Source organism: Hylaeus volcanicus, chromosome 7, assembly GCF_026283585.1.
Source record: "Hylaeus volcanicus isolate JK05 chromosome 7, UHH_iyHylVolc1.0_haploid, whole genome shotgun sequence".
Classification (NCBI taxonomy): Eukaryota; Metazoa; Arthropoda; class Insecta; order Hymenoptera; family Colletidae; genus Hylaeus; species Hylaeus volcanicus.
This window is the reverse complement of record NC_071982.1, coordinates 11449292-11475496: the sequence shown is the minus strand read 5'-3', so window position 1 is coordinate 11475496 and position 26205 is coordinate 11449292. Positions and strand designations below refer to the sequence as shown.

Genomic DNA, 26205 nt, shown 5'->3' with positions numbered 1-26205 from the left:
AATTATTTTCTTGATAGATTCAAAGAGCCTTCGAAACGACCGTCACGGGGTTGTTGTTCGCCCTTCCCCTACCCTACTTCGACAGGTACAAGCGAGCTACGACGCACGGCCGCGCCCAAACAAGTATGCGAAGAAGTTCATTCTTCGACGATCCTTCGGTCGGTACGGATCTCGCGATCGCGCGTCCGCGTCTCGCGTCCCTCCTATTTTTGCTTGTGTAGTTTCCCTTAGTTATCGTAGTTTGGTATTGCTTGTGGGTACCTTAGTTTAGTCTAGTTAGTCTTAAGGCATGTATCTTTGTTAGTTTTAAGGCATGTCTCTAAGTTAGTTTTAAGGCATGGATGTACGAGTGTTTGCCTCTGTCAAATAATTATTAATCATTTGTTCACTTCTTTTGTTTGTTCGTAGGTCCATATTGGACTCGCAACTTCGTGCTTCACTTCGGTCACTACTGCTTGATGCTATAAGCAGAGTGACCAACCATGTGACTGGCCGATGTCGGTTGCCGTCCTCTAGTGGGTCTGATTTGAGAGAGGGTCAATCGACGCCTCCGAGGAATCCTCTACTCTCTGTACGCGTCAGGCGAAGTCCAGGCTCCCGACGCAGCGCAGCTCAAAAGAGCCGTCAGACGGATGCAAGTCGTGTCCTGGACTCCTGACGTTGTGCAGAGAGTAGAACTCCGTTTCGGGACTCTACGACCGTCAGACATACCTGGTGTCGCCAGGGCAGGGCAACCTGACGCGGTGCTACCTACGTCGTACACTGTAAGGTCGGATCCGGGCCCTCGGCAGCAGGTATGCAGGGAATAGAGTACTGGCGGAGACGTTGATCGTCTTTCTCTCGAATCAGGCCCACCAGAGGAAACGGAACTGACTCTGTAAGTCCAGTTACGTGGTCGCGTAGTGTCGCGATTTCCATTTAGCTTCCATTTAGTTCAAATAATTATTTGGCAGAGTCAGACTTTGGCTTTGGAAATCGAAGGGAATTTTCTTTTCCTTTGATTTCCACGGTTTCGTACTTAGTATTAAGCTCGTCGACTCTATGTATGCATCTATGTATGTATACTCTATGTAGAGGGAGATCGAAGGAAGTTTGATTCCTTCTATCTCCGGGTCTCCAGTCGCAGCAACCTCCACGTGGTGAGACCTGGTAATCGGTATTATTCGTGACGAACAATCCTTCGTCGCGAGTAATACCGAGAGCTAATGGCTGCGAACTTGGAATTAGATCTTTAGATATAAAAAGTGTAAAGTGTAAAGTGAGTGTAAAGTGTATAGTGTATAGTGTAAAGTGTAAAGTGAGATTAGATTTAGATTAGCAGAGGCAACATCAACGAGTCGTGCGTGGTACTAGTGGTCCGTAAAAGAACAAAGTATCCGATATATAACAGTTTTCAGAAAAATTCATTTTTATGAATTATGTCAATATTAACATTAATACATTTTTATCGCAAAATGTTAGTCAATTTTCACGACAATTTGTGTATTTAAACTACAGATCAAACTACGACATACGTATTTTCTGAAATTTTGTTTTCTTGCATTATATAAAATTATTCTGTTTGTAATGTAGTTACATTCTGTGCGAAATGGAATCCTTAAACCTGTATAATCTAAGAACTGGAAAACTTGTACGTCGTTCCTAATAACACAAATGGAGAACGATTTGAATTTAGATAGTCGGAACGAGATGCAGTTCCTCTGCTGATTTGCAAGTAAACAATTATTAGTTGTTCACACTTGTCCACGTTCTGACTGCTTGTGTTTGATAGCCTATGAGTACAGCTTTATCTAATTTACATATATTAATGTAATATGTCAATATGTATACTTCAATAAAATTTTGTTATTAATGTAAGTGTATATGTCTATGTATACATATGTCTATGTATATATTAATGTAATATAAGAATGTATATATTATTGGTTTTATTATTAATCTAATTGTATTGTATGTAATTGTAAATGTATATATTCATATAATAGACCAATACGTATATTATTAATTTTATTATTAATCTTTCAATTATTAACATTAATAAATATTAATCTAATATATCAATGTACGTAGAATATATTTCAACAAAATTACTTTGCATTTAAAAAATATTATTGATATGCAAATTTTGTGTAACTTGTTAGAAAATTGATTTGTTTCATTTTACCCAGAATATAATTAATACACCATCAACAACTCACCGAGAGAACAAATTTCAAAGTAACCAATTTCCATTTAAAAAATATTGTTTTCCCATCCGAAAGTAATCAAACAAGACGAAATACTATTCTCTACGTGTGTTCCTGGGATATCACGTCATGGCTGACCCGTTCTAAGACTCTCCAGCCTCGCGATTGGTCCATTACTCGTTTTTCACATCTGCATTTTTCGCTAATCTCCGACACAGTTACTTTTTGCTCACTACGAGCGCGTCCTCTGGCTCAAGACCGTAATTTTACAGGGATACTTTTCTCATCGTGGACTCGAGACCCCTATTGGTTCCCTCTCGATACCCTCTCTGGCTGATTACGTTTTTCAGCCGTCCGTGACCACGTTCCCCGATTGCGGTTGAATATTTAATTCTCCTCGGGGGCCTCAATACTTGTTTTTTCTTTTTTGGTAAAAAGAGAATGTTAGTGTGGTTTCGTTTGGGCGTCGAATGGGCAGGACGATTGGTATAACAGGCAAGCGTTTAGTGAAATTAAAGTGCAAGGTTTTGTACGGCACTTTGGAAGTGTTCGTGAATTAAATTAACGAGGTAGTGGAGGAATTATTATTTAAAGTAATACATGTACGTTTTAACGTATCAATAGATTGGATGTCCTTCAGAATACGAAAAATAAGGGTTGTTTTAAGAGTTTTAACCGACTATAAACAGATGTAACTGTCGAGTCACGTAGTACTTATATTGAAATTTCAATAATTATTTCAATTTTTTTTTCAAACGATAGCATATTGTTGATATTATACTGTCAATATTAAACAAGTTTATGAAAACCACTCATGCTTCGTAATAAATAACTAATTATAACACTGTACTATACAGTTTGAATCCAATGCTCAAGAAACTCTGTTATTATAAAGAGAAACATGGCACAAGCTAAGTTTGACTTAATCAATCTTCTAAAATTACTTCCCTGCTAATGAGTGTTGCAAAGACCTAATTAGGCGATAATCAGGTGGAAGCACGGCTGGAAAGTCGGGAGGATGTGGTAACACTTCCCACGCTAGTTCCTAGATCTTTTCCTGTCTGGTCTTCGTAGTGATTAACATATAACTCTTTCTTTTGAAAGCTTCCGTTGAAATCTTGCTAACTACTGACAGTAGACTTTAGAAGTTATCGTTCCTCCAACTTTCAAACCACCAAGTCCCACTTTTCAAGCTGAAACTAGGCTTTGGTGTTGGAACTGAAGTTCGATTATATTATACTATCATAGACACCATAAAATAAATTGTGATCTTAAACCTGCATGTTGTTTGGCAATATTAATTGTCTTCGTTATCTGAGTTTTTGTAGAATAATGCGGTTTCTGATATAAAATAGTTATTATTATTAACGCCGTGTATATTATTTCGTTCTTTCATAAAAGTTTGGATAAACTTCAGAATGTCCCTCGGCAATCTCGCTATTTTCGCATGTTTAATTTTGACACAAATTCCTGTATTTATGGTGCCAAGTGCTTGGTCCCGATTTTATTAGATTTAGCAACGAATTTAAGCTTTGAAGGCGCATAGATTTCAAAGAGCATTCCCTTGCAACGTATACAATCCGATTTCTGTAAACACATCCCAAATGTTCGGAGACTGCGCCAGGAGACATTTGATCTAGATTGTCAGATGTCTCTGCGACGGGCTTAATGATCAAACATGGGAAATAGAAGGTATTTAGAATCACATGCAATTGCGAACTACCTTTCCTCTAAAAGTCGATGGACTAAAATGAAATACGCTCACGTAAAATTAATAAATGCCCAAATACTTCTAAGCAGCAGTATGGAAATACGAATGAAATATACTAATAGCGTTTAGAAGGTCCGCAAATTACCTACGAGAAAAATACCTACACGAATTCTAAATATTGACAGCATTTGGGCATCGTCAGCAATCGAGTGAGAAAATAATACAGGATCTGTAAAACAGGTGTTGAATCGCCAGGACCAAATAAAAGTCAATGAAATAAATAAAATATCAAATTATTTGCGTCGATTCGGGATGGTACATGCGGGTATTCGACTGAAGATAATCAGGAAGGGGTTGGAAAAGGTTTGTCAAGTAAACAGACGATTTGTATCGCTATGCAACATCGGTGCACCCGCATGCCAAACGGTGCATCCACAAAGGGGGGCCTGGAAAGAATCTACCTGGATGAAATTCTGATTCAATGATGAAAATTTTGGAAAATGTTACGTCACAGATGATAAAGATTTCATATGAAGGTAACATTTGATACTGTACTGAGACACGATCGTTCTCGATAATTTCAAGGTGCTATGTCTCACATAGATGGATGAATAAAGAAGACATAAATAAATAATTATATAAAGTGAAATGAGTGTACCAAAATGAAAATATTTCTTCACGTAAAAATACATCGAATGTGTCAAATGAACATTGTCGTTCAGTTCTTCGTTATCGATGAAACTAACGTTGAAACTATTTGGAGCACCACTTAATAAAATTCGATTGAACGAATATCAGTCATAGATATTTATTACAAAACTACTCTATATGTTTATAGGAGAGAAAAAAACCTGTATGCTCTGTCTCTATATACTTCAATCACTATAAAAAATGATAGAAAGGTTCGTGATAGTAAGTGTTATGAATCTCAGCTCACGCTCAGCTCCAAACATCTTCAAAATAAATTTTCTAAAAAACGAAGCTTTGTATAAAAAAGTTGTATTCCACCTTTTCGACTCATTTTTACACATAGAAACACTTTCATGGGTCACCCTCTACATGACACCTTACATGATTCTTCTAGCAGCCCTCTAAGAGGTCACTGTAAGAAATCTCTAGAATATAATTTCCAAGTGAACAAAAATACAACTGATCGATTGACAAAATATATAACAAAATCACTCTTATCACTTCAAATCCCCTACTCCTTCTATCGATAATATTAGAATATTGAATTTGGGAAGTTAAGGACTAAGAACGAGAGGGAGCAACAGAGACAAAATGAATTTTACATACAGTCAGCATCCTAAACATTCGTACCCTCTGTCTATTAAAAAACTTTGTCTAAATTAAATAATAGGTTCGATGTTTTTCAATAAATAGTTCATTATAAATATGTACATGGATAGATTTTACACTTGTATATATGTATGTATAATGAAAAATTTATTTGAAAACATCAAAACTGTCATTTAATTTAGATAAATTCCTTCAACAAACACAGAGGGTGCGAATATTTATAGGACTGACTGTATAAGGGTGCAAAGTCGTATACCTTAACTATAACACCTACTATTCTACCATTTGTTCCTTCTAAATAGTTCATTATAAATATGTATATGGATAAAATTTTACACTTGTACATATGTATGTATAATGAAAAATTTATTTGAAAACATCAAAACTATCATTTAATTTAGATAAATTCCTTCAACAAACACAGAGGGTGCGAATATTTATAGGACTGACTGTATAAGGGTGCAAAGTCGTATACCTTGTCTATAACACCTACTATTCTACTATTTGTTCTTTCTTTCCATTCCCTTAATTCTTGTCTTCCAATCAGAGATTCGAACCCTAACCCGTACCGGGTTCCGGTACTTCGTATTATAGAATAACCCATCTAACCAGGTAACACAAGACATCTGTAACCCGAGTAACCCGGTTGTATGCGCGTTATAATAATACAGTAAAAACCATAGTTATTACCATGTTTCTAAACGGTAATCAATTTTATTTCAATATTGTCTGTTTTCTACTCTACTGTCCATGCGCGAGAAGGTCATGCAAGTGCTTACATTTACTCGTATGTGTGTGTGTGTGTGTGTGTGTTCATATTTTGTATATATTTATTCCGTCTTTAACTCATGTCTGTTCATTGTACATTTATTACGCCAAATAATTGTTGAAGTTTAAAAAGAAAGTACAAATATCGTTTCTAACAACACTCTTAAAATTAATCAATCCTACATTCATTATATACTCGTACATTTTAAACAATCTAGTTTCATTTGATTTGAATATTGCCTGTGAGTTCACATATCTTTGACTTGTCTGGGTGTCTAGGATGTCTTCTTCTACTAGTAACCCACTCCGAGCAGGTTAACCCGCTCTTCCTACAATTCAAGAACCGTTCCTTCGTGGTTAGTATGGGTTACAGTCACCTTCCCTTAGTTTGGGTTAGGGTTCAGCAGCGGTTCGAATCCCTGCTTCCAATACTTTGCATTTGCTCACACACCCTCCTTTCATAATTTTCCCCATTAGGGATGCCAATATAGCTGTTGGAGCCTATTGGCCCCTCTATACCTTTGCTACTTAGGAATTGTTATACCCGTACTGTAGCTACAACCATAGTTACAGCCCCTGTGGGCGACAGAGACAGAGAGACACACAGAGGGAGAAAGTAAACCGACGCGGTAATCTGGTTGCCCCATGGTTAGTCAGCGGATAGGCGTCTAGTAGACGGGAGGGACGTTTGTGTTGGATTTATTTGTGACAGTGGGTTCCCACCTGTTGCCTCCCGCGCCCCTTACGAAACGCACCGCTACAACTTCGCTCTCTTTTCCCTTTTTCCATCCTCTCCTCTCTTTCTCCTTCCACGTTCCCGCCTGGACCTCCTCTCTTACCCCTTTGCCACCCCCTCCGCACGTTCGCGTTCCCTCCAAATCCGTTAGCATACCATAAATCCTATGCGTTCTCCATTCACTCAGTCAGTCCTTCCTGGCATTCTCCCGTCGCGTTACAAAACAACTGCCAAAGGAGGACAGACCCTCCCCCCCCCCCCCCCCGTACCCCTTCCGCCCTCTCGCGACCCGCCCACGCTCAATTATTTGTAAATCGATTTTGATACATTATTCGTTTCTGCGAATGTCAATTCTTGTTTATCGTTTATTAGCTCATTGATCATTATCGATCGGCATTGAGAATTTCCTATATTTGAAATATAAAATATAAAACTTATGAAAAATTTATTTACTTGAATTTAATGTAAAAGGAACGACATCACTTTCCTGTCTCCCTAATACAAATATGCCGTCTCACTTTAGCATGGTATACGTTTTAATTGTAAAAAGGAATTGTGATCGCAAGTAACGATGATCTCGATATAAAAGTAAACGTACACGTACGTGTCGATATCCTTCAGGTTTGACAAAAAAATAAACTGGAAGAATAGAGTAACAGTTTGTCGTGCACGATTTCGTTCGCGAGAAGATAGAACGCATGTCTGCGTAGGCGCGGTCGAGCGCCGTGTCTGTTCATTACTCACTAATTCTACTTACGTCGGAGTTTCTAAATCTAACCGCTGATGGTGGCACGCTATTAACCGTTTCCCGCCCACCTATTGTTTATCGGCTAGATGAAATCGGTTAAAACAGATGTTACACCACTGTCACTGTCACCGTTTACAGAGACAAGTACAAATGGTTACTCTATCTCACAATCAGACACAGGAATCTTCCAATTTGCGAACTGACTTTCTAGAAACAGAAATCATTTGTATCGTTTTTATTGAATGTTCCGCTTACATTTGAGTTTGATATTGTGGAATAAAATTTATTTTTCAAGTTAATAAATAATTATTGGATGTACCTTTTCTTGCTTCGTTGTAGAGATAGTTTTTGTTGTGTATTCTTGGTAATATTCTTTGTTTATTCAGGTCCATTTTTTATGGAGCTCAAGAAGGTTTATTTCCATATAATTAATGGATATAAATAATAACAAAATTATTTTGTACTGCATTAGTCAAGACTAAATGCAATTTAGTATAATCTTAAATTTTGTTTCTCCAGTCATAAGAAGTATCTTATTGTTAGACTGTTTCAAATTACTTTCTGAGAAGATATAATCAATCTAAATCTTGAATGTATAAATAGAATCTTTAACAAGAGAATTTTATTTATGATTTAAATCATTTTTCTCTGATGTAAAACAAGAATCAGCTAATTATTTAATCTTTGCATTAAAATATTCCTAAATGTCCACTAAGGATCACTATTAAAAATACAATTTTAATGAATAAAAATATACAATTTTGTTCACAAAACTCAAAACTACATACTGTTCTACAAATATCCTACCACCCTTTAAAATGTTCACAAAGTTCACTCTCTTTTACGAAACGTTACCAAATTAAATTGATTTTCAAATTAAATTTAATTCGACACTAATTTATATTCCACACTAATAATCATCTTCGTAATTTACATACTTAGCCAATTAAATAATTACACAATTTTCTTTTTTCCTCGTTCGACACGTAGCCAAACCAATTGTGATCGGACGTAGGCACGTCTGGCACGAATTATTATTATCGTAACGTCTCGCGTTTACGACATAAATTTTACAACGACCTCGCGAACACGTTCCCTCCATCGGCGAGCGTTTAGCGGAAGATTGATTCCGATGATGTCATTGCCTCGTGTATGCTTAAGCCAACACGCAATGAGTGTGCAGATTAAAAACCCGTACATTCGCCTTCGCGCGTATCCACGCGTATGTAGGCCTGCATACCGAGGATGCCTTGTGTCTGAGCGGAGTCTGGCTACGGGTTAGCCATAATGAGACTACAAAAACCTAGATTCAATGCCAAAGACACCGGTCTACCCGTACCCTGTCGTCCACTCCTTCTTCCATACATGTTTCTATCTTATAGACAACCTGAACGCTCGTTTACATCTCAAAAAGATAGAACACAACCTAACTCGTTCATCGTCATGTCACTCGTGATATCTAAGCATCATGACTTGTACGCTTGGTTTATTTTTTGAGGTATAGACAGTGTCTTGCTTTTTCAGGAAAAATCTATGGTGCAAAATACAAAAATTTAAGTATGTAACAAATTTATTTCGTATTCAGATTCTTCACAGACGTTTCTAAAAACGTCATATAACAAACTGAAAGTATACGATTTAGTGAAATTAGAAACAAAAACGACAGTAGCTTGCTTGGTTTACTTTTTAACGGGGTTCGGGTCATGTAGGGTTATTTTATTTTTTAGTTAGTAGAATATTTGCACCCTTGCGTGCAAAGCATGATTGCTTGGCATATTTACATACTTTTACTCTATTTTAAATGTTATCTTTATATATTTAAGAAACATACGTCAGTTTTATGTTTACCTTTTCATGTAACAATTACTTTCTGGAGGAAGCATGTAATTATTCATAAATTGAAGTTTCTAAAAAGATGAAGCTATTCGTGAAAGGATTACTAAAAACTACAACAAACATCGTGATAGACACCACTATAGATGTCAGTAATTTTCCCAGTAAACTGGCCCAAAACTACGAAATAAAGTATATACCCTTAATAATTTCTCACAAATATGAAATTAATTAATTTCACCAGCATAGTCATATCAAGGCTACAAATATGCAGTTAAATAATCGATTTGTAGTTCGAAATATAAAAACTGAATTGCACGAAGGTCATGAGAATTGCATCGAAACTGGCAAAAAACAATACTTCCCCAATAATTCCTCAAAAATATAATATTAAATATTTTCACCGGCATAGCTTGTCCGATCCATAATAAGCATGTCAATGACTCGCATAAAATAAACTCGTCGACGTCGACTGGCGTAGCGTAATCCCATCCACTCGGCTCGGCTCGGCTCGTAGCCGCAGCCAGTTTAAAGGGTTGAACAGCGAGAAAAAGCGCAGAAGGGGGATACGACGCAACAGAAAAGCATGGAAGAGTTATTGCATTACCAGAACACGATCACGATTTATCGTTGGTGATCTTTGCCATAACCGATAATAACATTATGCCTCGGTCGTATTTAATCTATCGCGAGGCTGACGTATTAATTGCGCACGATTGCGACTTATAATCGCGCGATGGGCTGTGAGTTGGCTTATACCGCGAATCGAGCATCGCTCGATGGTTATTAGTAGCGATGGGATTGATACGAGTAGCAATCATAGTCGAAGCGTTCCGATACCAGACGTACGAAGTGGCTAACATTACCGAGAACCTCGAGGTACTCGGTATCAATTTTAGATAGCGATACTTTTGTAGTGAATGCTCCGACTATACACCAGGTAGGCATCGATGATATCGTGAATGAGTTGAAGATGGAAAAATAAAACGTTGTTGGTATTAAACAACTAACGAAGTGGATATTCTGTGGTTGGAAACTAAGGGGAGATTACATATGGACTTGGACCACTGACATTTTTGCTTAATAGGGATGTTATGAGAAATAAATTGAGAATATTTTTATTTGTAATGTTCTGGGTACATCAGATTAATGTGGACAAAATGGGAATCGTTATGAGTTTCCGTCGATTTACTTGCTGGGATTGTTGCAATTCGAGAAAGTGTCAGTGGTTTAATCTAGGCGACGTTAATAACAACAGTACGGTTTATCAATTTATAAATGTACATGTTACGTTATAAATAAAGTATGTGTACTTATAACACGAAAAGGACATTTATAAATTGATGAATTTTATAGTTATATATATTTTGTATTACGTACAAAATAGACATTATATTATATATTATATTTCATATATGCTAATTTGATGTTTGGGAAAAACTAACACAAATTATAATACGATATATTCGTAACATAAATAGAAATTATAAATTAATGATAAGTTTCCTTCCATATGTTTCCTTAATTGAAATTTTATGCAGAGAATTAGTTAAAAAATATCCACTGCATCTACTAAATATCTATCCTATATTAAAACTGAATTACAATCACAAGTAACTGCAATTTGAATTTACGAGTCGTAGATCCGGGTCTCCAAAGACCCAGATCGCAGCCTGGGACGTCGACACCTAATTAACCTAATGAAAATGTCCGAATGTGTGAACGAGAATTTCCAGAAGAAGACGAGAACGAAGAACCCCACGCAGAGATATCTTCCCCGAGAACGACGAGGAGCTCCAAGGAGTCCCCTGGAGCATGAAGATGAGTACACACAGTGTGTGCCCCGTGCGGAGCCAGGCCCCGATCGGACCCAGCAAGAATCGGCATATCTGCATAAACCGGCATAAGCAATGAACGAAGATCGCAGATAAAGATTGCGAACTTTTCGCATAACTTCGTGCCGTTCAACCGTGAACGACGCGACAACGGTCCCGAGCAAAACATGCACCACGTGGACGAGTATTTACTCCAATGGGCGTCCACGATGTGGAAACACGATGGGCACGGTGGCGTACAAACTAGCGTGGAATCGACTCGCGGATCGTAGACGCTCCCCCTCCGGCGTAACCTGATAAACTGATTGCCTAAAAATGTCCAACGACGTCGAAGGTAATCTCTTATGCAGAGACGAGCCATTCGGCCCTAAGGAATCTCCAGTACCGGCGCTCAAGACTTATACTTTGATGCTTTGGAAAAACATTGCGGACATATATACACTCCCGCTCATAAGTATGTCCACGCTCAATTAGAATAAGTATCTAAAAGCAGTTACCAATTAACGAGTATCACTCATGTTTCTGGATTCAGTTTGTGTTGCATTAAAGAATATATTTTAATAATAGTTTACTTAATATCTCACTAGTGGTAATAAAAAAGCAATTCAATTATCTTTTACAAATTTTGGCATTGTAACTAACCCTTTGCACTCGAGGCCTTTTTTTCTGGTGTCTTTTAGCAACTCGAGATAAGCTAAGCTACTGTCACGAATGCTAAGCTTAGATCGGCTTCGAAAATGAGATCTCTAATTCGAGAATAGAGAATCAGGCCACCTTTGCCTCAACGGCAATCATTTTATTGACACTTCGAGTTCCAAAGAAATGAAACCTAAAGAAAACCTAGTGGTGACTGAGAGTCACCTCTCGAGTCCAAAGGGTTAACTTCTTCGTTGTATTCGAAATAATATTATTCCATTTATTTTGTAATAGCTTATCATAAATGTTTTTAAGATGGTGAACATTTTTACTGAACTTTGTGTAAAGAATCCTCGAGTTTCTTTATGAGATTTATGTGACGAAGATAAGGTGAGATGAAGAAAGAAAATAAATCTGAGTAGGATTGGTAAATTTTAGATAGATCGTAAAATAAGTACTGCTTCAAATATTAAATTGTTTAGTATCTAATATATGTCTGTCTAATAAATATAATATCTAATATCTAATAAATGCTACTAAATACACAATTGAAATAGAATCTACCAACAAACAATTATATACTACAAATCAACGGTGTATGTTAATTATTCAATGAAGAAGTGCCCACATATTTATGAGAGGGAGTGTACTCGAGTTGTTTATATCACGGGCTGTATAAATCTGGATCCAATTTTAAAAAGAATTAGTAGAGATTCCTCGGAGTCGATGATGGGCTCGTCAAGTAAGTTATCGCGACCCTTTCTCTGGATGGAATTATTTAATTCGCGATTCCACTCAGTCTTCCGCGGCTTGGAATGGAAATGAGATTTAAATGGCTCGGGTCGGATCAAAACAACGTACTTTTTACGAAATCTTTCGCTGCTAGACCTCGCAGTCGATTTATGGAGAGGTGAAGGGCCTTATTATTCTCTACCGAGGGACTAAATAATTGTTTACTAAAAACTGTAGGTACACAAGAAAATTAATTTGAGAATTAATTACTTGGATATTATCTTCTGAGGAGATTTATAATCGACTGGGGATTACAGAAGCATTAAGAAACATTTTAAAGCTCACGACATGACCTTTCATATATTGTCAGGTAATTTTCTCGAGGGATTCAATATGTTTTCTTTCATTGTAAAGAACTTCAAAGAACTTTAAGTTAAGTTGAACTTAGAAAATTCACTTAAAATTGAGACACGGTACCAAAGATTCAACATGGAAACTTAAAAAATCTTCGTTATCTAAACTAAGAAATATAATTATATACATACAACTTATTATTTTCTTATTTTTCCAATTTTTTCTTATACAATTAGATTTAGTTGCTTTAAAATGTGAGACGACTGTTAGAATAGAGTTATTACTCTAATTACAAAGATGTAATTGTACATACGATCAGTCCCACAAGTATTCGTACTCTCTAAGTCTATTGAAGAAATTTATCTAAATTATCTACAATGAATATTTATAATGAATAGGCTGCGGATCTTTATGCATTTATAGGAAACTTCAATGTGCAAGAAACCACAAAATGGAAGCAATATGCAAGAATATAAAAAATATTGAAGGTAAAGTTCATGTTATAATATTTGCAGAATAAAATTAATTCATATTTAAGTTTAATTTTTGTAAGCACGTTCGCGAAGATATTATTTTGCATAAAGATCCGAAGTCTAATAATGAAACACTTATTTGAAAACATCAAACCTATCGTTTAATTCAGACAAATTCAGACCGACGATGACGTGCATGATAGATGTCTTACTGTTCATGAATCTAAATGTTTGAACACAAAAATTTGGAAAATTTCGCACTGATATTTTAAACAATAAAATAATGTGTCAAGCATTATGGGAGAATAATGCTCACCGATAGCCCTCATTGGACGTACACATAAACCCGCAGCATTCAAAGGGTTAAAAATAGAAATTATTCTGCTTTCCTCAGGAGCCCTTCGCGCGACTCCACCCCCCCTCGGAATAAACAATCGGTGCAGCCAACGGGTAAATAAAATCCCTGCCGCGAGACGAGGCTAATATCGTCGACATTCCCGAGACGAGGGTTTTTTTCTCGGTTTTTGATGACGATCTCCCAATGTTGCCCCGAATTCCAAAGACAATGGGTCCCCTTCGGGGCAACCGAGGGAGGTCGGAGCCGATCCTCGGCGTATCCTTGCACACTCTTGCCTCTCTGCATTACATAATATCGAAACGACCTTGCGTTCCATCGTACCACCTGCGGCAGGACTACACACGTACACTTGGTGTACAACTTCCGCTCAGGAACCCCTTGGCTCCCCACACACACACCCCCTCCCCGCTTTCCAACTGCTGCCGGCGCAGTTTCGCTCCTTTTTCACTCCCTCGCTTCTTTCTCCCCCTCCGCGTCTGGCGCATACTCCCTTAACCTCCCTCCGACCCCCCGAGCTGTCTTTTTCTTCCCTTATCACCATTTTTGCTTTCGCCCGAAAGAAAAGGGGGCCGCCTGCGCGGATGAATAGAAGGCGCGGAGAGGCCGAGCGTGCAGGAGAGGAGGACGCACAGCAACAGGTTTTTGGCGGACAAACAGGAGGCCCGGGGAGAGTCGCGAGTCAAGACCTACGATTCACTTTTATCCGACTCGCCTTTTTTCCCGGGCTATCGGACGTGGCGCGAATTAAACTGCGAGGACCGAGGCCGAGCCCTCTGGGATCGCTCGCAACTGTCGTCGACGCGTGTACGCTTCGGGGTGGAGCGGAAAAAAAATTTTTATCTTGAAAACGAAGGTCTTTGGTTGATATTCAAATGTTGTACAATTTTTATGCAATTTTAGTAGCGCACTGGACATTTTTAAATACAGGAGCAAGTTTTTGTTCTGGTTAGTTTTTGTTTTGGTACACCATGTAGCTAAAAATTTTTATTTCTGAACGAAATGATTGTTTAGAAGGGGGATTTTGAATTGCTGTTCAAAGTTATACATCTTTATGTAATTTTAATTGAAAATTGAACATTTTTAAATACAGGAGCAAGTTTTTATTCTGGTTAGTTTTTGTTTTGGTGCAGCATGTAGTGTAACATTTGTATTTCTGAACGAAATGAATGTTTAGAAGGGGAATTTTGAATTGCTGTTCAAAGTTATACTTTATGTAATTTTAATTAAAAACTGAACATTTTTAAATACAGGAGCGAGTTTTTGCTAATGTGCACAGAGATTTGTTGAGCTTTGGAAGTTTTGGTACACCATGTACCTCAAAATTTTTATTTCTAAACGCAATAACAGTTTAATAGGGAGATTTTGAGCTGCAGTTCAAAATTATTCATTTTTATGTAATTTTAATAATGCATTGGAAATTTTTAAATACAGGAGCAAGTTTTTGTTAATGTGCAAAGAGATTCGTTGAAAATTGGAGGTTTTGGTACACCATGTACCTCAAAATTTTTATTTCTAAACGCAATAACAGTTTAAGTAGGGAGATTTAGAGTTGCTGTTAATAATTATACATTTTTATGTAATTTAAATGGTGTTTTGAGCTTCTTGAGGCTTTAAATATTTCAAATTTCGAGAAATCTAAGAAAATTACAGACTAAAATATTTCATAATAAATATTAGGGCACAAAAATATTTTATGTTTACTTTTTCAATATTGTGTAACCGAAAGAATTATTTTTAGGTGTCCTAGTTATCCTGCCACCTCCGCATATAATTGCGCTGGGAGGGGCCAGTAGTACTGCTTTTAGACTGTACGCGAGTAGAAGATGTAATAAGGCTAGTCCAAACAATTATTCTTTTATAAAAATAATAATTTACTTTACATTTCAATTCTCGGATAGAAAATCTCTCCAATTATCACTCTAAATTCAACATTAAAATACCATTTATTCCATGACGATACCTAACCTTCCCCAGGATGATTATGTTAAACAGAACTAACGATCAATTTTTATTCGCGGAATAAAGAAAATTCGCCTGTACCCGAACGGATTCCTCCAGATTTTTCCATTAAATTTAATTCGTACCCGCTAGAGTCACAACGAGTCGAAAGTTACAAGACCGAGAGAGATCAAGGGATTCGAAACGGGACCATCAGCCAGCCATAACGCATTACGATAAATATCTGAACGTAGCGCACCGTTAAGATTGCGAAATATTTAGATTGGACGTGCTCAGTTTGAGAGTCGGAATTCACTTAACTGATTTCGACCCATGCGCTCCAGACAGGAAATATAATTAATCAACGACAGAGTTACAGCCGGAACGCCGTTATGAGCGATCTAAATCTTTGATTCACGCTTTGAAAGTGGCTCGTAACGGATGTGGAAATCTGTTTCGATAAGGGGAGGGGGGGAGTGGGAGGGGGAGGGGGTGTGTTTGATTTTCGTGGGATCCCATGTGTCGTCGGATTAATTTTAGATTTAGGATCAACGGCTGGCATTCGCTACTTTCTCAGTTTTCGAAACGAAATTTTGAAGAACAAAAAATGTAAATGCAATGTTTGAAATGTTTACAAGCCATACTGTTCCTTTGAGAAAATTATTTTAAATACGAATGACTACGATCTAATAGCAATATTTGAACTATTTAATATTTTAAGTTGTTTAATTTAGATTTTCTGAAACATGATACAATGTAAAACGAAGCACGGATTACGTCAACATAATTCACGTTTTATTTTGTTTGTTAGTATTCGACAAGAATGTTTTCATTTAATAGTTGATAGAATTTTTCAATATTCTGTATAATCATAACGGCTGCTAAACATTTGTATCGATAACGAAAATAATAAACAGTAGGAACATTGAATCAGTGCGACACACTGAACAATTATGAAAAAATTCGAATAAAAATTGTACATTAGAATAAAGAGCGCATTCTTAATAAAATAATATGGAGAATATTGCTTGCTCGCATCACGATTCGAAATATAAGCACTTACACGTTCGTCCGACTCCACGTGAAATTTGAATTCGTCGACTCGCAAGCTGTCCCCCACTTATCAAAGAGAAAATCGTAGAGAGCGTCTTTGAAAAAGAAAAAGCATTTTATGGAAGCACCGCGAATCCTCGTTCCCTCAAGGGCCCGACGTTGGATTATTTATCGCGTCATTAATCAGTCACGTTTTTTCCACGAGCGTACTGTAAAGGGCAAGCAGATGCAATATGGAAATGAATGTAAATCGTAAAAGGCACTGACGGTAGATGTTCACGTTGGATTCGCGAAACGGCTCGCAACAGTCGGCGGTAGACGAGAAAGTCTATAAAATGAAATTGTTGCAGTTTCCGGATGCAGTTTAAGAGAGCCTTACAAGGAAGCGCACTGTAACCAATGCATCGATTGCACTTCGGCCACGATTGTTTAACGATCGCCGTTACGAGCACACTAAACTTTACCGTTCCAAGTAAATTGTAACATTACTCCATTATTTATTAGTGACAACGTACCATGCGAAATAGGAGCTTCAATGTTCTAAGTAAACCATCGAATGTGTTTCCTTTTATTTCCTGCAATTACTAATGCGCCTTTATATATACTTTATGCATATTATTAATCCTTTCAATTTTTCCACATATTTTCGTTTCGTCCTAAACTTAATAAAATGTAAGTATCATCTTTCCTGATGATCTTCTGATATCCATATTTAAATTACGTGTTTTAATTTATCCTCTTCTGCGTGCAATTTTGTCTTGTACTATTTTAATAATTTTCCCTTTTTCCTGGGCTCTTTTAAGTGTATAAAATTATTTGAACGAAGAAATTGTTACGTTCAACCGCCCATCGCAGGGAAGTGGGATCCATTATTTACAAATACTCCATTTTGACCATGAAATTACATGATCCTCTTCAAGTATGATCAATCTTTAAAATATTAGTAGAAATATTAGTAGAAGAATATTATAAAAAGCTATAATAATTGAAACTATAATAACAACAAAGAACGAAGATGATGTACATGGGACTCTTCAATATTTTTAATAACTATTAACCCATCAAAGTCACTATTACCTTCGTTATATTATATTGTATAAAATTATAATTCTTTTTCTAGAAAACCATGAAACAAATTAAGGTTAATCCAAAGATACTAAACAATTTCTATCCACGTATCTCTGAAAATTCTCCTTTTTTCAAGTTCGCCGTCAAAAATATTTAGAAACCACTGAAAACCAAATAAAAATAACGATCCAACGAATATTTACTATTAAGCGTGGCGAGTCTTTTCGCCAGCGTCGATAATAAAAGCGTTGGTGCACTTAAATAAATGAACGTGCCGAGGTTTCACCCGGTCAGATAGGACACGCACCACCTACACCTGCTAACGGCACTTTCATACTACGCGCGACAATTTTATACTTTATCGCATCCCCGTGGTTTACTGGCAATCGCCATTCGAGAGCTTTACAATGTCTGGTTTACGGACTCTCCAACCGAGTGTAAGCTCTCTCTCTTTCTCTCTCTGTCTCTCCCTCAACTGCGACGAGCAACCCCCTTTTCGTCTTCTTTCGTTTCGCATCCAGGTTTCCAACCCCTCGATTGCAACCGTGTTTCCAGTTTACGATGCAGGCGGTGCATTCGACAAAGAGCCCCCCCATCCGCGACGCGTAAAAGCAAAAGGTCCATGTAAAATTGCAATAGCCGCGATGTAAAGCGACCGAGCCGCGAAGAGAGCCTCGATTAAATGAAATTCGTTCGCTTAAAATCGCGCGAAACGTCACCGGCGACGATTTCATCGTTGACCCACGATTATTGATAGCCTTGTTTATTGATAGGATGAAGGAACTACAGCAGGCGCTGGTTATATGACAGAATGGAATCGAAGGATTCACTTTTCTTTTATACCTTCATTTGCTAGAATTGTTAATGTATCCACACGTTTATATTTATTTTTTTTAAGGTTTCATTTGTAATTGTGTCCAGTACCGATCATTATATTAGTTTATTCGCGCGATACCGTGTATTATTAACGAAAAATTGCGGTAGTTGGCAGTAAACAATTTTTTACAGAACTTTATTTACGTATTAATTGATTAATACGTAGATCTCTGATTAGGAATTAAAGAATTTCCTTTGTATCATCTTCATTCTTAACGAATTCAAGAGATACTATAGCTTTGTACTACAAGCTTTGAAGGTTGATTGTACCTGAGGAGAACCATAAAATTTCAAAGTAGAAATGTAACGATAAAGAATAATTAACCGAACTTTAGACCGTTGCTTAATAAAACGAAACTATAACAAGAAGAATAAAACTTTAAAGTTAGGAAATAATTGTAATAAACTCTCGAATAATGACAGACAATAGTATGAGGCAAGTAAAATATTATTTTTCAAAAAGTATATACTTGTACTTTTTAATTTTGTGTGCATTTTTATTTAATGCTTTTTATTTAGTGTTTGTTTAATGTTACAAACCTACTGCTTCATTAAACACTGCAACCAGCCACGAACGAAGAGGACAAAGTACCATAATATGTAGTATCCCTCCTTGTATGCATTTTACATTATTTACATTATTTTAAGATCCAATACAACTACTTTATAAATCAAGCTTTTCTTCCTTGCCCTTTTAAAACTGCAAGCTAATCTTAATATAATCCTACAATTGATTTTATCGAGCGATACAACGAAGTCGACTTAATTATTCATTATCACCCCAGCGTGGTGTCCTCCCTATGAAGGTGTTTCACTTGAAAGCGAAAAACGCAGTAAAAAGTCCCGACGTCTGCGACACCGAGGATTGGAGCACGGGGGGGAGGGGGGGAGGAGGAGGAGGCGTCGCAGACAAATTGGGCAAAGGGACAAAAAAAAAGAAGTAAAAAAAGAGGCAGAAATCGTCGGACATCACAGGGATAAAGGTACAAGCAAATTAGCAGCCGCGCTTCAAGGTACACAGAGACGAGAGAAAACAACGGGGTCCCCTTTCCCTCGGTACCTTAATCCAACCCCCGTGACTCGTGTGCCCCCCTCCTTGAAGCTCGGAGCGTGCAATAGAGCATACGATGCGTCTAGACAAAATAATGATTTGGATTTCAATACATTTGCATTCATTACCCCCGGGCACCTCTCCCTCCCTCTCTCGCTGCTCGCTCTTCGCTGCTCCCGTTTTCGTTTCTCCCGCCTCAAACTCCCTCTGACCCTCCCTCCCACACCCACCTTCCTACTATTCCGTTTCATGTCTCGCAGAGTTACGCTCGTTATCATACGAATGCTCTGCTCGTGCCGTCGGCGCTCGTTTCGTCGCCGTCGAAATGCGATGCGGCCTGGACGAGTAAGCAGCCCAGGACCCAGAGCAGTCTGGGCTTTTACATACACGCGGCGCTGGTATATGTGCAGTGGCGCGCCCAGGGGGGCGAGGGAGCCATTGCTCACCCCCTTCCTCGAATATTCAATTTTTTTTTTAATCCGTGATACTTTTTCGCGCGCAGGTGTAAAGGTAATTTATCGTTGTACCCCGAGGAAGGTTTTAAAGATCCATTCTACTTTAGGGGACTCGAACAATCATTTTTTCTTTCGTTGAATTTTAAATCTTTCGCGAGAGACCTGTGCTTTCATTGAGCAACGATTATACTATCAATTTTATGCACAGAGACCGTGGGTTTCATAAAACAATCGGAAATGTTGGTATTTGACGTTAAATATTGAAGTCATTTAATATTTGACATTTTGGTACATTAGAGTAAACTTCAGGGTAATAAATTACACGTATTGCTTTGATATATGTTCTCTTGGAATGTTTAACTGACAAGGGAACATATCCAACTGTCCGTCTTCGATTTTGATGAAACTTGGTGGGTACATTAAGCAGGTGAAAATAAGGGATACGTATTTTTTTTATAGCTACCCAATCGCAAGTTTAGGGGTTGAAATCACCCCTTAAAGTTTCAGCAGAAAAATGCTATCTCGAAAACTACAACAGATATAAGAAATCTTCTTAGAGATAAGTTTCATGGTTTCATGAGGTAAAACACAAAGTGGTCACAGATTTTGTAAAATGTAATTTGTTTATAACAAAAACAATTTTGTTACATTATTTTAAGAGATACAAAAATTTATATAACGACAAAAATGAACGGAAATTGCTTTCCGAATCCATTGATATATAATACGATACATTTGCCTCCTACTTTTTCAACCCCTAAACTTGCGATTGGGCAGCTATAAAAAAATACGTATCCCTTATTTTCACCTGCTTAATGTACCCACCAAGTTTCGTCAAAATCGGAGACGGACAGTTGGATATGTTCCCTTGTGAGAGAAGATTAAAAATTGTACAGTTTTCATTTTTAAATAAATGACAAATTTCCCTTTGAAAATCCATAGAATTAATCTCTACACCTAGTACATTAATCCAGAGATGGGCAAAACCCTAAACTTCGAATAAATCTGAAGTTTGCCAATATGTTTGTCTCGTTTCCTTCTTTGGAAAATGTTCAAAAGAGGAAACGAGACAAACATATCGGCAAACTTCAGATTTATTCGAAGCCTAGGGTTTTGCCCATCACTGCAAATCCATACCACTTCACCCGCTCCTTATCCTCTACAAATTTTGCCAGTCCCAAAAATAAATCCCAAAGTGAATTAAATTTCTCACGAAAGGTCCAAATAAACGTTTCCCCTACCTTCCCTCGTAAAATGTCGCAAAGCTGTTAATTTTTATTCGCAGCCACCCTGCGAAATTTCTGGCCACGCCACTGCGTGTGCGTGCGTGTGCGAATCGGACGGATCAGCCGGATGGTGGCTCAGGAGCAAAAGAGAAAAGGCACAAGGGGGAGGAGATGGGGGTTTGAGAGCCAGCAGAGAGTTTTTAGCGTGGCGCGAAAAAGGCGAAGCAGTCTGGATTGCGAATTGCAGCGGCGCGACCGTCCGGCTAATGAGTGGCCGAGCGCCGCCGCCGCCACAGCCACAGCCGCAGCCCCAGCGTTTGTATGCACCTTTTGCATTGGACACACGTGCTGTCACCGAGCTTCCGCGGAGACCAGTCCACGGCAAAACGTGAAACGAGGAACGTCCCGTGCAGGCAATTGCCGTTTGACGTCATCCGTTCATCTCGTGGCTGCGACGATACGGGCGGATGCCACCGATCGCATGCGACGGGTCGTTCCGCGACGAATCGATCATTCCTCGCGTCCCGCACTTGGGATATCGTTCAAATTCAGACACGACGTAATCCATGCAAAATTAGCCGGGGTTTAAGTCATCGTTTCGCTGAATTTTCATTCGTTTACGAAATATGAAACGTTATTTTGCGATGTTAGTCTATCGAATTCGTGGACCTCTCGACGAGCCCACGCATTATTTAGTTAGTATGAACATTAAATTGTGTATTCTTCAGAGAAATTTGATATGATATGTTTCTACAATAAAGTTGTTGTTTGAACAAAATTTATTTAAATGAGGATTCATTGATTCTCTATTTAAGGGGTAGTTTAAACTATGTAACTATTGCTTGGGCCGGTTTATTAAAGTCGGACAAAATATGAGCATGTATTTTTTAAAGTTGTCTCTGTAAAATGAAATTACTTCCAAGATTTGTAATGAGTTAAATCATTCTATAATAAATGAATCACTGGAATCAATGGAAATTAAAATATGACAAAGCCCATGTAACATTTCCACAATTTACATGAATAAAATTTGTTATGAATCAAAATTTCTATAGAAAAGATTCTTTTAATAATGCCACCAACGAAAATTCAAATCTTTTCAATAATTTTACTCTGTATAAATGTTTACTCGAAAATGTAACGAAAAAAGCGTCTGACGCCCGCGTCAGATCGAAGAAAAGTCGTTTATATCTTTTTATAGAGGAAGCTCTACTACGAGCGCGGTTGCTATATAATGGCTGGAGCGACGCGATTAATCCAGATCGCTAAAAACGTCAAACTGTCGAAGGCAGACATGGATACTTTTTCGTGTAATTCTTCAGTTGGTTTTTTAATCGAGAAAAACCGGACGATGAGCTTAGAGATATTTTTAGAGAGATGATGAAGTAATTTTAAAGTAACAAATTGAAGATACGCATAAATCTACTAGTAAAAAATTGTTTACGCGTAAAATACTTCGAAACATATTTTTATTTGTCGAACAACAGTAAAACACTGTCGCTTTATAAATTGAAATTATATCAGTTACGCGTCGTTTGAGTAAAAATTGTATAATTTTTAACCAAATAGTAGGAATAAGTAGAGAATCGAGGACTCACCGGTTCAGTTCGGCCATCTCCTTCTTTTCCCAACGATTGACCCTCGGTCCAGCCCATCTTCGAAAGGAGCTTGAATCCTCTGTTGTCCTTTGCAATGGATCTGTAAAAGAAGCAAAATAACAAAGAATAACATTATTATTAAAATAAAATACTTTCGGAAGAGGTAACATTATTTTTATATAAATTAAACGTTCTTTAAAATATTTTAGAATACGTACAATAAAATTCTACATAATAATAAAATCACTTACACGTCCATCGAGCTTTGTTGCGTCTTAGCATGATGATTCGAAGAACCAATACACTGCCTTCTGCTGTGGGCTCTGTCTTGATATCCTGATGCTACTTGACTCGCAGTCGCAACGTTATCCTTTTCCACGCCGAACTTATACTTCAGCCGCCTCAATTCTTGTTTGTGAAGATCCTTCTTAGAAGTTTTGTTTTCTTCCATAACACTATTATGTTGAACGAGCCCTGGCTCGCAATGGCCACAGGTTTCGTTCCCATTATGAATATGGCACAATAATTTGGTACTTCCAACTTGTATAATTGAGCCGTGCGAAACTTCGCAAGGAGCGGACTCCTGTTTGGCTACTGAGAGTCTTTTGCCATTCAAGAACGTGCCGTTTCTTGATCCCGAATCTATGATTTGGTAAACTTTCTTATCTTCATCGTATACAAATCGAGCATGATGCTGGAACATACAAAGTTCGTAACACATTATTTTGCATTGCTATTTTTTTAATAAATATATGCACTTGCGACTACTTACTTTACTAACGTTTATGTCTGGTATAACTACCGAATGATCGCCTTCTCGACCGATTGAGCCGCCCGTATATGCAACGACGAAAAGACTTCCAACTTTCAATTTCGGCAAATCAGTTTCTTTCGCAATGATTCTCATACACGGTGGATATATCTTCGCCAAATCTTAAGTAAAACATTTGATTAGTATAAAATAATAAAACTAAAATAATGATATGTTTGGTCAGTACGAACGTAAATGAAGTAATATACACATGCCCGTATCAATACGTCAAATATTATTTGCAAACGCATATATATGTATAATATTAAGTAGGTATATCATTATATAAAATATTAAGAGAAAAAATATAAAACAGTGTTGTCACGCGATTTTTATGTAATATTAACATGTCAGACAACGAAATAAAAAGCTTCCAAATGTCATAGAAAATGGAGTTTTTTAAAACAAATCAAAAATAAACCTTGATCTTCTTCGTGGTCACTGTCACTACTAGTACATAATTCTGGTGTAATGTCATTAGAATTGCTGTCGTTATCGTTGCTTGTACATTCCCCCTCCTCAAGTTCATTATCTTCCAATTGATCTTCTCTTTTCGCAAGTTTGCGTGTTTTCCCCTCATCCTACAAGAGAGACATGTGTGCATATTAAAAGCATAGGATAATTACCTAGAGCTTGACGCCTGTATTTTTCAATTGATATATTTGAAAGGCCGTCTATTAACTCATGTATGTCATCCAAAACCTGCAACCCAAAATTTTCAACTGTGATCATTCTCTCGTAGAAATATTTTAGATAAGGCTAAATCTCAACCTTATTTGCCTTTCTAGTTTTCTGCTCCTTCTTGCTTTGTGAATTCGTTGATGCTTCATTTACAGCTACTTGCGCTTGACTGTGGAATTGAAATATCCCAGTAGCTTTATCGTAGACATAATATGTACCTGAATTGCCATTATAATATAAACCTTGTTTCTGAAACACATTTTTTATACAATATTTAAATATTACTTTTAAAAGTATGTGTTATATTGTAGTACTTCAATAAATACTTACTGCATCATAATAATATCCACTGTTATAATCATAATATAGACCAGAAGTTTCCTCGTAAACAAATCCAGTTTGCAACAGAGCAGATTCTGCTGCTTCTTTTACTTGATCTACGATACTAGCTGATGTTGTATCACTGTTAATGCCCCAATTATGCAAGGAATCTGGCTCTTTTTCATACTCTAAAGGATTTGTTTGAGTTCCATAATCGATTAATGTTTTACTTTTCAGTAACTTCTGATTCCTCTGTAATAAATGAATGTATAAGTCAAGGTATGAAATAAAATTTATGAAACATAATGAAAGAGATAAGAAATGTAATACATACGTGTTCATTAAGTTTATTCCGTAACTTAGAAATCTTTTTATTTTGCTTTTTAATATGTTCTCGCATTCTTTGAATAAACCTCAGAACATGAGGGAGATTACATAGTTCTTCTTGAAAATCTTCTTCAAAATCAGACTTTATTTCTCCTTCGTCACTTTCACTAGGCTCATTATTGTCTATCATTTTTCACTTTAAACACTGAAAAGAACGAGATAATGTATCATTCAAAATTCCATATATCACACATACTTTATGAATTATTTACATGTTTACATTTTAACATTCAATTAGTAACAAAAGCATAGTCTCTCTTATATAACCTATACCTCATAATACAGATACTTTAATTAACTAATCGTTACAATTTACAATTCTACGATTCGAGTTGTAAAGTACAAATATTTTACTCCGATTTTGTAAATAGACATAAATGGAATACAAATTAAGTAAATGAAATTGATAGATTGCATGATATACAGTGCACACTTTTACATTTCAAATTGAGTAGTAAATTAACAGATAAAAAATCTGTTAAATTTTGCTCATAAATTACAATATTTTACCCACGTACTTTCATTCAAGCATGACACATAAAACGAGTGATTACATGAATGAATAAATGTCACAATAAACCTACGATTCATAGCAGTAACGTAATCATATTGATAGTAATTACTCAATCATTTAGTGAATATATATTTTTGATTATGCTATGATTTTGTACCTCTCGTATTATTTCTAAAATTCGTATTCTCTTCTTTAATGTAGAAAACTGCCCCGAAGAAAGTACATTAGAACAAGCAAGAAAAACAGAAGCGCGTATTTCGTATGTAGTACGTCAGTGTTTGTCAACATGACTTTTCCACGGTCCCTTTAATAAGGGCTAGTTTTGAATGAACCTCCTCAGTGAAGACAAATTTCTCATAGATCCCATACCATTTCCTTTTCTACTGAATACATATACAAATACATTAAAAAATGTACTCGAATTCCAGGTGAAACTATTTCTATATTACTGAATAGGACCGTATTTACGTAAAATTGAGATATGAATTTCCTGCATTGTTGTCAAGAAAAATTGTAATCTCGAAATTTCTAAGAGAAAAAGTCAAAAGAAATGCAAT

The 26205-nt window shown here is 36.9% G+C and overlaps 1 protein-coding gene across 6 annotated transcripts in view; it reads right to left on the bottom strand.

Moving 5' to 3' along the window:
• The window catches only part of LOC128879181 (angiogenic factor with G patch and FHA domains 1), a 45384-nt gene that overhangs the window by 18951 nt on the left and 228 nt on the right, over nucleotides 1-26205 (bottom strand). Inside the window, exons 1-8 of one of the 6 annotated variants that reach the window (XM_054128096.1) lie at nucleotides 25806-25966; nucleotides 25082-25279; nucleotides 24757-24999; nucleotides 24517-24675; nucleotides 24372-24447; nucleotides 23707-23867; nucleotides 23186-23628; nucleotides 22935-23034 (exon numbers count right to left, since the gene is read on the bottom strand). In XM_054128096.1, the coding sequence (XP_053984071.1) occupies nucleotides 22935-23034; nucleotides 23186-23628; nucleotides 23707-23867; nucleotides 24372-24447; nucleotides 24517-24675; nucleotides 24757-24999; nucleotides 25082-25264 (1365 nt within the window). In that variant the 5' untranslated portion in view covers nucleotides 25265-25279; nucleotides 25806-25966. Of the gene's footprint in view, nucleotides 1-22934; nucleotides 23035-23185; nucleotides 23629-23706; nucleotides 23868-24166; nucleotides 24327-24371; nucleotides 24448-24516; nucleotides 24676-24756; nucleotides 25000-25081; nucleotides 25280-25407; nucleotides 25427-25805; nucleotides 25967-26205 lie in introns of those variants that run through there. The other 5 variants (XM_054128092.1, XM_054128097.1, XM_054128095.1 and 2 more) reach the window with 5 other exon arrangements.